Below are 13,482 nucleotides of genomic sequence, written 5' to 3' on the forward strand. Positions count from 1 at the left end.
TTCAAGTTATGTTTTATAATATTAGCATTGAAAATTTTAGGATTTTCAAATCTGACGGTTCCCTACTCCTGGCCAGGATATGTCTAGCATCTCCCACTGTGTTATCTTTCTTGTTGAGATAGTTGACACAAAATTCTGCATGAAACAATTACACTTGCATTATGTTCCTGTGCCAGTTCACTGGTGTATTTCTTGTACCTTTTGTGATACTTCAGTGCTCTTCATTGCCTGGGGAAGAGGAGATCATGTGTTTTTCTTATGCAGAATTTACAGTGTCATCAAGGATCTACATCCAGTAATTATCCCAATAACTTGAGGAAGAGCACTTCTTTTCTAGAAGTTTGATTTTTGATTTTACAGTTTTTTAAATTAGCTGTGGCAAACTACTTGGCATTTCACTGGGGAAAAAAATTCCAGCTGCTCTCTGTAAATAAATTAACTCAGTTAATGGTAGGATAATGGTGGAAGTTACATACTAAAATACTGCATTGTCTTTTCTGTGTTGCTTCAACTTACTGAATAGTAAGATTTTTCATTGCATGGTATGGTTTCCTCATTCATTTATTTAACATGTAGGTTGAAAAATGTTTGCTGATACCAGTGATGAATTTAGCATAATAAAATGAAGGTGTTCACAATGTCAAGTACCAGGAGGCAGATTTTTTTGTATTGCACAAAGCATCTATTTTAAACAGTAGTAAGAGTGATCTGACTAAACTAAACTGACACAGATATTTATGAAACAGCTTGAATGAAAGAAGTTGAAACTACTTAGTTGGGTTTTTCAGGTAGTGACTTGATATCTAGTTGGTCATTGCTGGATGATGTTTTATTTGATTCCAGTTCTTAGCAAACCATATTTGTAAAAGCTTGTGGGTGGAAGTATGGTGTAAGAGTTTGGATTCTTGCTGGTGGAGTTACTGGAATTCTTTACACATCTGTAATCAGCCTTAACTGATAGAGTTTAGTAATTTATCCAGCTCTGAGTTTTATAACCTAGAACAAAAAGCTAGCTTAGTGTGGGAATAGCCAGTGAGCATGGATTGTACTGGTTTGGGCCAGTTCTGTTGCTGCAGGAATAAGCTGATGTGAAACTGGATGGGTATAATCAGATATCTTCTGAAAGCAACTGAGATGCTTGCAACATGAGGCAGAGCAGCTGTCAAAAATGTTCTTGTGCAAATGTGGTTATCTTTATTTTTGGACTAACCATCATTTTGTCTTCACAGCAGCTATACTTCTGAATGGAAGTGGCTTGCAGACAGAGCTAGAATTGGCAGCCGTTGGACATGGCTTCAAGCCCAGATTTCAGAACTAGAATACAAAATCCAACAACTAACTGACCTTCACAGGCAAATACGTGCCACCAAGGTATTGTCTGAAAGCTCATAAATGGGCTTTTCAAATCATCTTTTGCCAGTGTTTCTTGTAATATTTATGTACTCTGTTCCTTGTTGCTGTTCTTTTCTTTGCCCTAGACTTCTTGGGTATTTGCAGGCTGTCACCTGCAGAGTTTAATGGGAAAGACTTCAGGAGCTAAAAACTATTGTACTTTAAACACATCAGTACAGGACTGTGATTTGGGAACTGTTACCTTTGAATCTGTTATAGTGACTTTATTAGTGGCTTTCAGGGGCCACCAGTACTGTATTTATCACTGGTTTTTCCCTCTGCAGGAGAGGTGAGATTGCCTTTTCAGGTGGGATTTTCAGTTATTAGTTTTCAGGGTGGGTTTTTTGTTACTTGCAGCGCATGTTTATTCTGAGGATTAGATTGTTAATGTTTGTACAGCACTTTAAACAGGTCAAGGATTAATAATTACTAAAATTCCAGTGTGTGTAATTCATGTGCTAGTTTTTGTAAATTGAACTGTCTAGACAGTGGGAAAGTGACATTCCTAAACCATTAGTAATCTAGCTATCAATTTATTGTGTTGCTCAGGTCATTCTCGCATAAAAGAAGCCAAACCTGTGCGAGGTGGTGTGATAGAGAGAGGTTTTAGAGCAGGGATCTTTGACTCTTCATCAGTGAGCCTCATGTAGGTTCTCTGGTGTGTGTTGGGGTCAGATAAGCACAACTGAGAGGAGTGAGAAGATGCTTCAGAGTTCATGTGGCTGAACTCCCTCTATGAGACTTAGAGGGAGTTTAAAAGGGAAGGAAAACCATCTCAGAGAGTATTTCCCTCTGAACAAATAAAAGAAAAATTATTCCATCTTCTCCTTTTGCCCTCAAAGCCCTTCTTTTCATATCCAGCTTGTCCCCAGTCAGGTTTTTCTTTATAAAGAAATGAAGACCCTTTGTTTAAGGGTCTGTGTAAGGAGATTTTATACTTTGGTGAAGGGTAAGAATGTCCATGGTTTGATGCTGTCCTAAATACCAGACACATGCACACTATTATATCCAAAAGCTGTCAGCCTTTATGATGTCTTAGGTCAGATGAGCTACAGAAGATTGAGAAATAAATATCAGAGAAATAAGAGGAAAAACATTATTTTAGTCACACATTTTCTTTGGGTGGTATGTTGGTTTGGAGCCAAGTCATCTTCCTGGTAGAGATTTTTAGTGACATTCCTTTCTGAAACTCCATTCCCTTTTTACCAGCTGTGATATTTAGTGTTTGGCACTATTTGTGTCCCATAAGAGAAGGCAGGCACCTTTTTTCTTCTGATAGAATTTTTTTTTGTGGACATGTTTCTAGTACACCAGTGCAGCAGCTACAGGACATGAGGGCTGATAGAAGAGCTCTTTGTTTTCATTTAGTGGCTGCAAAGGAATGACACAATATCGTTAGAATTTGCACGCTGTTTAGTGGTTTCAGAGTGTTTTTGATGTGCTTTGAGTGGAAAAAAAATGTGATTCATAGCCAGGGAACAACGATTTCAAGCAAAAGGCCACTCCTTGAGCAGTGTGATGCAATAGGAAGGGAGAGGAGTAACTTGTGGGCTGTTTCCTGGCCTACTACAGTGTGTTTTCTCCATCTCTACAGACACAGAAGTAGCACCTCTGGATATTTGAGAGTCCTTTCAGTAAAAAAAAAAAAAAAAAAAAAAGAAAATCTATATCTGCAGAGCAAAATAATTCCATCTGAGGAGGAAGGCAGTCATTGCCAAAACCTACTGATTGTAATCCATTAACTTGTAATATACTCTGTATTAGTCTTCTAATTCTTTACTCTTCCTCCTTCCTTCTGTGCCTATTCCATCTTTCCCATTCCATATGTTCTGTCAATTTTACTCTTCCTTTTCTGCTTTCCTATTTCCATGCTTGGTAAACAAATTTCTAAAGCTTAAAAAAAAAATAAATTCCATTGGAAGCATGTGTGTGTGTGTGTGTATGTCCCTCTTTTCAACACTTAATGTGTGTCTTCCCATTCCTTTGACCTCAGAATTTTTGTTTTATACTTTATATATATATATATATTTATACCTTTTTAGGTATTAAACCAAGTTTTCAAGCACCTGTGTTTATTTTTAGAGAATATCTTTATTCTCAGCTTCGAGTTTATAATTCAAACAATGGAATAAATTAGGCACATTGAGAACAAGAAAATGTCACTTTTTCCCCTAGTCTCCTCTTTAAAGTCTCTTTGAGACTTGCTTTTATATTTTAAGGCCAGTTGCTGCTGAGGCAGTAGTAAAGGTCACTGAAACTACAGGATCCTTAGTTTTCCACAACCACAACTTAGGTGATGTCTGTCTTGCTTAAAGAAATAGCAACACATCTTCCTTGCGTTCACATTATGGCATTCTTCCTTGTTCTTTTATTGAGTGGAATATTCTCATTAGAAAGACAAATTTGAGGCAGAGTTATAATGATCCCATTCTTTTAATATCTGCTTGATATTTGAGTAACAGTTAGTACTTTAAAATCAAGTAAGTTCTTTCCCTTTCTCTTTGGAAAAAACCTGGAGAGGTTTGATAGCTGTTTCTGGTATTAAATTTATTTGTTCAAGATAATGACAAACCAAGGAGCTGTTTGAGGACTGGGTTTAACTGTCACAAGGTTATTTTTGCTTTTATTTTGTTTAACATTTTAAGTTCTTTAACCAACTGATACATTACCTAGGATTATACTAGATTACCTAGATTATACTATTTTTCTAATCTGTCATGAGGAAAACACAACAGGGGTATTATTTTTCTAGTTCCATTTATGAAACTGTTATTTCCCTACCATAAAAAGTTATATTTATCTTATTAGGTGATGTTCTAGATGTTGCACCGTATCTGATACCGTATTTGTGCAGATGGTCTTGAAAAGTAGTGACAGTGTTAGAATATTTAGGATAGTTACTTCTAATTATGAAACTCTAGAAATGCTTACTGTAAAAAAATCAGTTATTAAATTGTAACAGGCTTTTGTTTAGAATTGTGTAATTTCTGCTACATAAAAATAGCAGTCTTAATGTTTTGCATTGAATAGAGATAGGAATAAGAGAAATAGTGCACTTCAAAATGTCTCCAGCAAAGTTTAATGACTGCAAAGACTAAAACTAAGCTCAGATCAAAGGGTGATTGTTTTTAGAGAAAAACCTCCTCTTAAATCAGCAGGCAAATTATCATGTAATATTCTACTAAGTATGAATTTCTGATTTGAATTTTGGCACAGATGTTTAAGCAGTGGTATAACACTGGAATGATTGCTGTTACAAGGAGTAGCATAATTAATGCAGCTTTTTTTTTTTTTTTTGCTTGCTTTTTTTTTTTTCTTTTCAATGCCTCCTATTTCCATATTTTCGCTATGAAGTGTATTTTAAATCTTGCTAAGTGCTCTAAAATTTTCAGGAGGATTTAAGAGAAATGTGCCAGGTTTGACTGCCCCTTAAAAATTATTTAGGAGTGTTAATCTGTTGTCAACCAACTGTGTTCAATTGCTGTTGTCTAGGGGACAGTGGTCTTAGAAGAATTCCCATTTCCAAAAGACATTTTGAAGAAGCAAATACAATTGACAGACCAAGAAGCTTTATTAAACGCCACAGGGAATTCACAAGCTGCCATCGAGAGACAGAATTCTTTGCCAGAACATGACTTTGAAATGTCACCCAGCAGTCCCACTCTGCTTTTACGAAACATTGAAAAACAGGTAAAGTAAAACAAAACCGAGTTGTCAGTGAAGCCAAATGATTGACTTCAGAAATAGGGAGGTTCCATGGTGATGACTTCCAAAAAGAAAGATATTTTGCAGTCGTGGGATTGGGTGGTGATTAATTGAAGGGCTTAAATAAGTACACTGTACACCAGGTTTACAAATTAACCTTTTATTTCTGACCTGTGTTACCACTTTGTTTCCTTCCAAGGGGACATACAACAGCCTGTAAGAACCATCCACAGACCTGCCCCTGCTTTATAGTTAGGTCAGTGCAGAGTTTCCACAGGAAATGCTTAATGTGACATGAAAGAGAACAGCTGACAGTGGAGATACATTGATTTTTTTTTAAAAAAAGCCTCAGCAGAATACAATTGTTCATCTGCCTTTTCAAACATTGTAGGACTCTGGTTTGAAGCTGAGGAATTCCATGTGTTCACCAGGTACAGTGGAGATACAGCTGTGAGCAGAGTTTTGCTTTGCAGTGTGCAAAACAGCTGTTTCCATGGTTGATTCCAGGGAACAATATGTAGACTCCAGCAGGCTTTTCTTTTGCTTGAAAGTACATAAAGGATGTGGTAGGATCACATTGCTGAAGAAGATACTAGAAATTTGTTTTCAGAATGAACTTATGCAATTTGTGTGAATTGACAAATCTGACAAAGTCACCATTGGGGCATTAATTTGTTGCTCTGCTGCTCTATATAAATTCCTGGTCATACACACATTTTTTAGAAGGGGTATAAGTAGTAGCATTAAGTACTAGTGCCTGTTAATGAATCCCTGTGCCAATTTTTCTTGCTTGATAATCATCCTTTCCTGTTCTTAAAATGCTTCCTTTGGTTGATAAATCATATACAACACAGGCAGGAGTGAGGAAGCAATGACACAGGAAATTTATATGCTCAGTGCTGGCAATTGTATAAGGTAACCCAAAGAGCATTTTTAGAATGTGATGAATGGCCCCTGTTTAAGTGGTGGCTTGGAGAATTAAATACACTTTTCAGTAAGACTTCTGACGATTCAAGGGGTAGTGGTCTGTTTCCTGGTCCCCAGGTAGCCACAAATTCGGTCCAAGGGGTCCAAGAACTTGGATGATCTGAAAATTACTTGGAAGTAGACTAACACATCTCACACAACACATTGGATTTCTTCCCTTTTACACCACTAAAAGCCTTGGGGTCTGATTTCCTTTTTGACTACCAGTTCTGTTCTTAACTCTGAAAGTCTTAGTTTCTTGTTCAGTGTCAGCAGCAATAATGCTGCAGCCTGAAGTATATCTACAGATATTCCTGCAGAATTCCTCAGTCTGGTGTTAAAGTATTTCTTTGTTAAAAATAAGTGATTTTGCTTGTGAACCAAAAGAAAAGTCATGTCAAATGACTTTTCAGTCAGAATAAAAGGGACTAAGGCTGGCAATTTTTATTAACACTATTTTCAAGTCCTTTCACAGTTACATCTATGTTTTCCCTTGTGTTTTGGAAGTCTGCCAATTTTTTTAATGCTCTTATATTCAGTAGAGACTATCCTTACAGAATTAATTCTGCTGAGATTTTTAAATCAATCTGCTAACTATTTTACTGGCATCTTGTTTGTTTTGCCCACCCCTTTTATAATTGACTTGCTGTTTCTGTGCTTTAGTATCCATCCCTGAATTTTTTTCTGATGTGAAATTTTTACCTGACTACATCACCTCAGTGTTAAGAAAGAAAATATGTGAGTAATAAAACAAACAAAAAAATTCTTCCTCTTTCTGCATAAATGTAAATGTAAAATCATAATGTAAGGAAAACTTACTAGATAACCTCTAGCAATTCATGTTTTAAACATTCTTAATTCTGAATGAAAATCCAACAAAGTAATGCAAAAGGTTGGTTTTTTTTTTAAAAAAAAGAAGTATGCCATTTCAGATACATTTAATTTCTGTTCAGTGTGCAGAACACAGCTTCCTCTAAGCAATTTCCTACATTTTTTTGTGAGAATAGCCTTTAAGGTCTGACATTTAAAACAAAGTATCATTGTGAAATGTTTTTGGAGTCATTCCACAATTCATTGCTTTGGGAAGGAGTAATTCTTAGTCTTAACAAATTGGCTACATTTGTTTCATTTGTTTTGGGTCAGTTTTGAAAGTCAGGGGTTTTTGCAGGAGAATGGGGAGGGGGTGTTTGCCTCCTGTTACTATTTTTGAGGATACCAGAAGATCTGTCTGTTGTTACAATAGTCCTCAAGTAGTTACACTTCCTTCTATAAAAACACCTTTGTCAAACTCTAGTAAGCAATGAAGAGGATTCTTTTAAGAACAAAAATACTTTGAGTGAACAAAATGTACGATGAATAGACAGTTGACCTTTTTTTTCCCCCCCTGTTGAAATGCTTGTCAAATAGCCAGTTAGCAGCTCTGGCTGCAGCTGTTGTAATATCAGCCATAAAATGTTCTGGTTTCTTTTTTTCCTTTTAAAGACCTTTGGTTACAGTACTAAAATCAGTAATGTATTTGGGGTACTACTTCAAGTGTATAAACAATGTTCAGGGTTGTGTTGGTGTTTTGTTGGTGTTTTATTGGGGTTTTGGTAGAGTTGAACATAATAATTGTGAAAGAAAAACCATGCCAACGCAGTTATTCACAGGAAGAAACTAAATGTGATTATTCCATGATGTACAGGACTGAAATCCTATGTAAGAAAACAAGAACCCAGGAGCTTTGAGCTGTTGAGTCTGGATAAAAGTCTTACTACCTTTAACTTTTATTTTTTTTTCCAGAGCGCACAACTAAGTGAAATCATTAGCAGCCTAATTGCTCCACTCAATCTGTCTCCAGCTTCTTCATCTCTTTCATCCAAGACCTGTAGACACAGACAGCTGGTCAATGGCATCTCCTTCAGGTGGGTGACAATTTTTTTTGAGAATAACTTTTGGTAAAGTTGTCTATATGAAACTAATAGCCATTACAATATTAAACAAGAAAAAGAGCTGCTTTCTGCAAGCTTCAAGAAAAGTCAAGTCTTGACTGTAAAGTTGAAAATCGAGTTTTGTGTTGTTCCTAAAGATACCATAAACATATGGTCACTATAACTACATTTAAATTCTGTGAAGTTGAATCTGTGAAGTAGTGAAAGAATATAGGAAAGCATTTATTGTGATTGTTTGAAACAATGCATTCTGTCATAACAAGTGCAGCTTTATTTCTGGAAAACTGACAAAGTAGATTAGTAGAATATGTAAGCAATGTCATGTGTCTCAGCAGAGGTCAGTGTCAGGGCTGTAACTTCATTAATTTTAAGCAGATCAGTCGTCAACAGAAGGCCGAATTTATCTTTGCCACCCACATTTTCAGGAATTTGAAGATACTATTTTCCATTCAAGGTATTTTGTTCTGGATGGACATACCTTACAAGATGACTGTAGGTTGAAATTAATATTTTAGAAAAATATTTCTTAGTGCTAGTCCACGCTACTTAGTAATTCTATCTTTTATTCAAAGATTTTAAGTGCAGTACAGGTTGTACTAAGTATTAGTTTCAAAATAACATTAAGGTAATTGAATACAGTTGCAAAAGGTCTAGGTGTATTGGATATTTTTCCTGAGATACTTGTAATGCGATTTTTGAGGATGCTGTTATTCACAGGTCTTAATTAGGATCAGGTGGATGAAGAAACTGTTCCCAGCTAGAACTGGGGTGTTTATGGCAGTGTGCAGCAGAACATAATTCCCTGGCTCCCGACTCCAAGAAGAGCTAGCCACACCGTCTGTTTCAGCTTTGCTGCAGAGGCTGCAGCCTCCCACAAAGAGATTATAGTGAGCAGCTTGGATGGGCAGCTACTTTAGGTGCCGTCTGTTCCACAGGGATTGTGTGATTCTGCCCTAAATTTAAGGATGAAGGGGTCCTGGCATGTGACATCCTTGCTCCTGGTGTATCAGTTGTTTATAGATGATGTAGGAGAAAATCAGGAGGTTCATTTTAGATGTGGACTAAAATTAGCCCTGAAACAGGAGTTGCTTACAGAGATGGGTATGTGGAAGAAGAGAGTTATTTAGGCTCTGTCTTGAGTCTGACTTTTTCATGAGACAGATGAGGAAGAATTCCTGCTTTTAAAATCGTTTCTTGGAGTGTATGAAGTTAACTTCATGATGAGAGATTCTACTGATGTAACTTCAAGCCAATTCTCCTCTTATTTATTAGTCACTGTCCAAAGTTAGTGTTTCCATTTCGCTCATGGCCTGCTCTCTAAGGTTGGTTGTTTTCTACTCATGACCTAAAAAAGTCCAAAGAGAAATATTAGGACTTGGAAGATTTTCTCAGTGCTGTAGCTCTAAACTGAAGTTTGGCAAGTTAGGTGTTGGAAGGGAATCTGAGAGATTTTAGGGCTTTCTAGATGCTGTCTTAAGCATGAATTAAACAGTTAAGTTTAATTTTTCACTGCTTACGAAGTGTTTTAAAATCTGCCAGTAAATACTTTTCATTAAAGATGCATGAAATAGAGTGGTTTTCATGAGGATCCTGCAAGGAAATTTACTGCCTCCTACTTCTTTGGGGTTTTTGAGCATGTTTCAGGTTTTTGGTGGTATTTTGGAGGTTTTAGAGCAGGGCTCTTTGGCTCTTACGCTTAGTAGTAGCTATGTGTTCCATTAATTGAATTAACTTATTAGTTAATTATTAACTTACATGTTGCAGTTAACTTAATTCTTAGCTGCTACTCCCCTTGCTTTTTCTAGAGTTCATTCTGACTGTATTCAGTATTTCAAAAAGCAGAAACCAAAATCAAACGGAAAATAAGGGGATTTTTTTTTTTTTTGAGAGAGGGAAAAAACCAGATTATAGCAACTTTCACTTAAGTAAGTTCTTGAAATTAGTTGTAGGCTGTTGGTGTGAAAAACACCATTTTCCATTTTGAAAGTAGGTTTAAGCATGGGATGCTTAGGGCTGGTAATTGTGGGGTTGCAGTACAGTTGGTTACATGAGCTGTTGGCAGTGGAAGTGGAGGTGCATGGACAGTTCCTGGTTGACTGAATATGGGTAACATTGAATTGCCATTTGTCAAGGCCTAATTACAGTAGTGCCTTCCTGGTTTTTTGTGTGGCTTTTCCTTGCTCAGTTGAATCTAAGTGCCAAGATTAGCCCAAAGTGTTGCATGAAGGCAGATGCTCATAAAAGCAGTTACCTAATCTAGTGATACCCACTTTCTTACGAAGAGAAAAGAAGGAAAAATTTCATACTTCAGGCCAAATAGTGTCTGTCTGGCTTGCTGTGCAGGCTTGCATCTGGAAGGTCAAGAGCTAGAAAGGCAAACCTCTGAGCTTTGAAAGGAGCATTCTAGCAAATTCATGACTTTCACATCTGGCTGTGGTTCATTTTGTTCTTCTGTAGAATCACATTTTGAAAACCACTCAGACTAAGATCAAACTAAACGGGTAACTCAAAGCTTGATTGGGAAACATTTTACACGAGTGGCAGGAAAACCCCACTGCCATGTACTGGAGCTCTCTTCATCTGAAACTGGAGCAGTGCATTGCTGCAAGGCACAGGAGGGTAAAGAGAGCAGCTGTCAGAGACTACAGAGAAATTACCAAGGGCCTTGGCAGACCACCAGAACAAAGGCAGGAATCACACAAGTTGAAGAGCCAGGCTGAGGAGCTTGTTGTACTAATTTTATATGTCCAAGTTGTCCCTCACTTCAGAGAGAGGTATGTGGAAATCCACAAGTTGAGCTTGGGACCATCTGACTTAGAAAATGTTTTTGAGAATTCAGAGAGAGTATTTTAAGAAATCTTTTCCATGGACTGTAAACCTTGTATTTCTTTCTCAAGCCTTAAAAATGCAGTGTTAACATTAAGAATGTCATGCCTCAGCATTTCAGGCTTTTTCTTGGCACTTCTGATCTGTTCCTTTAAATACTTTGTACAATCCCTCTGTTAATTAGCATGTTGTTTTCATGTGTCTGTGTTGCTTATTGAATTGTATTGATGTGTCAGGAAGACAGCTCAAATTCAAACCTGTAAAGCCTTGTTACCACTCCAAAACAGCATGGGATGGTGTTTAATCACACTTCCATAACAAGCCCCTTCATTTAATAAAAATATACTGTTAAAAGAATATCACCTGTCAAAAAGATTTATAAGTGGCCTTGTAATAAATTCAATTTTATGTTGTAATGTGTCATGACTCTACTAATAAAATGTGACTTGTCAAAAGACAAAATAATCATTTGTGCAGATAGATGACTTGTTATGAAGCAAGGCCAAAATACCTTGTGTAGTTGCACTGCTCAGACAGTCCAGAGCTGTGATCAAGGTCTTCAGTATTGTAAAAATAAAAGCACACTTGAGTGCTTTCTGCAGCAAGCTTTCAACTTTGCAGGCAGATATTGCTACAGCAGCAAAATAAAATCAGGAATACCTATAACAGGGAAGTTCATTCTTCCTATTGAGTTATTCCCACCCAAATAGGTGAGTGTTTTAAGTTTTTACCTTGTGTTGCCTATTCTGGTCACCAGACCAGAATAGGTTGGTGAGGATGGTGTGAGATTGTTCTACACATACATGCAGGGACTTCTACTGCTTTTGGCCATGTCTTTGCACTTGATTTTGACTCTCTACATTTGGAAGTTGTAGAGCTCCTAATTTCGATGCAAATGCTTCACAGTGAGTTGCAAGCCCAGTGCTGATTGATCACTAGTTTGTAAAGCTTTACTTAGGTTTCAGTTCTTGAGCAAAACCAGAAAATCTTGAAAGTATTAGGACAGAATTCTAGATCTCCTTTACAGAGTGACTGCTGTCTTGAATGGAACATCAGGATGAGGAAGGGAAATATTAATTGTAACTGGAAATTCATGTGTGTTAAAAATATTAGAGAGTTCTTGAATTTGTAAAAAACAAAACTCTGTATATGCTTGAGGGCTTAACTTCATTTTGACATTTGTTTCCATGAGCAGAAAGGTGAAGAAGAATGATAAACTCCCTTTCCTGACCTGACATGGAAGTAATTAACTAGCAAACAAAGCACATACACAATTGTCTGAAACAGCATGCTAAAACCTTGTGGTGTTTATAAAATTCCCTTAGAATTAGATAGCTAATACTAATCATTGTGTGAAATCTTGGCCTGTGCATGGGGAGCATATCTGACGTTTTGTATTTCCTCTCCTTATTATTCATGAAATTGCAGAGCTTCAGATAATAGAGAGGTATCCTCTTCAAGCAGCTGGCTGCTTGACCATCAGCACATCAAGAAAAGAAGAAGAGACAGGACAAGACTCAGATCTGTCTCTGTGAATAGTGTGAGCACATCTGCCCGAACAAGGCCACTCCATAGTTTCCAGAAGAGGAAACTCTACAGAATGCACGGTGCCTGTCATTGGAATCAGCAGGTAGGCCCTTGCCTCTCTGTTTGGGAGAGAAAACCCAAGAGTCCAGCTGCTTGAGTTGGCATGTCTCTTGTCTGGTGTGCCAGAGGAATGGTGCATGTTGTGCTGGTTATTTGTTGCATTCAGGGACCATAGAGTGCTTGTGGTGGCTCTACTGGATTTGTCTGCAGGAGCTCAGAGTTAATGAGCTGAACATAAAAATTAAAGATAGCTCAGAGTCCTGCTTATCAAATCAGTTTGTTCTATGGCTGTCTTTAAAGCCCTTGTACAATCTAAGAGACAACTTGAGAATTTTTTTGGGAGGCCTGGCTGCTGAGGAGACAGGCTACAGTGTAAAGCATCTGCCTGCTTGTTTTCAGAGTATTTGTTTTAGCTACAGGAAAGTTTACACAGCTGGTGGCACATTATTTTCTAGGAAATTGAATTGCAGTATCTTAATCTTGTTTCCATTTTTGCTATTTCTGATTAGTTACATTGCCTTTTTCATGACACTTAGAGAATGCTTTAAAATTAGAATTTTTTGTGTTACAGAGTAATTAATATTTTAAAACTGAAAAAACCCCACATTGTCTTGTGCAGGGCAAGGCTATCTGCTTACATCTGGTATTAAATAGCATATTGCTGGTAAGAATGTATAATGAGTTTAGCTGTAGTGCTTAAAGAAACAGTCTAATTTGGGAGCAGAAACAGTATGAACTCATTTTTCAGAACAGTGCTAATCCCAAGAGGTTTTATTTCCTTGATTTTACTTTGCCTTTTTAAAAGTAAGTGTAGTATCGAGGAAAATCTCCATGTCTCCTCAGTGATCTGTCTAGGATTTATTAAGTGTGCCAGTGGTCTGGGGAGCAATTTCCCATGCAGGGATGTTCTGTGCTGATTCAGCATTCTCTGCAAAATGGCAGAAGCGTCCTAGTTTTAGCAAGATACTTTATTGTAAAATTGTCCATTTTCTTATTCATTTGAGTTCCCAGCTTCCTGACAGTGGGGCTAAAAGACTTGGCAGCCTACCTGGAAGGTTTGGTGGTGAGTGAGTCT

At 37.2% G+C, this 13,482-nt stretch overlaps 1 protein-coding gene across 25 annotated transcripts in view; it reads left to right on the forward strand.

Annotated features, from left to right (window-relative positions):
- The window catches only part of KANSL1L (KAT8 regulatory NSL complex subunit 1 like), a 61,666-nt gene that overhangs the window by 21,059 nt on the left and 27,125 nt on the right, over positions 1-13,482 (forward strand). For 15 of the 25 annotated variants that reach the window (XR_015288821.1, XR_015288822.1, XR_015288813.1 and 12 more), the window contains exons 3-6: positions 1,230-1,371; positions 4,885-5,082; positions 7,846-7,967; positions 12,249-12,450. Coding sequence is in view for 9 of the 25 variants with exons in the window: in XM_086896023.1 (XP_086752149.1) it covers positions 1,230-1,371; positions 4,885-5,082; positions 7,846-7,967; positions 12,249-12,450 (664 nt within the window). In the remaining 16 variants the exon portion in view is untranslated. The remainder of the gene's footprint in view (positions 1-1,229; positions 1,372-4,884; positions 5,083-7,845; positions 7,968-12,248; positions 12,451-13,482) is intronic. The other 10 variants (XR_015288817.1, XR_015288827.1, XR_015288828.1 and 7 more) reach the window with 1 other exon arrangement.

Source organism: Cyanistes caeruleus, chromosome 7 (assembly GCF_971803275.1).
Source record: "Cyanistes caeruleus chromosome 7, bCyaCae1.hap1.1, whole genome shotgun sequence".
NCBI classification, from domain to species: Eukaryota; Metazoa; Chordata; class Aves; order Passeriformes; family Paridae; genus Cyanistes; species Cyanistes caeruleus.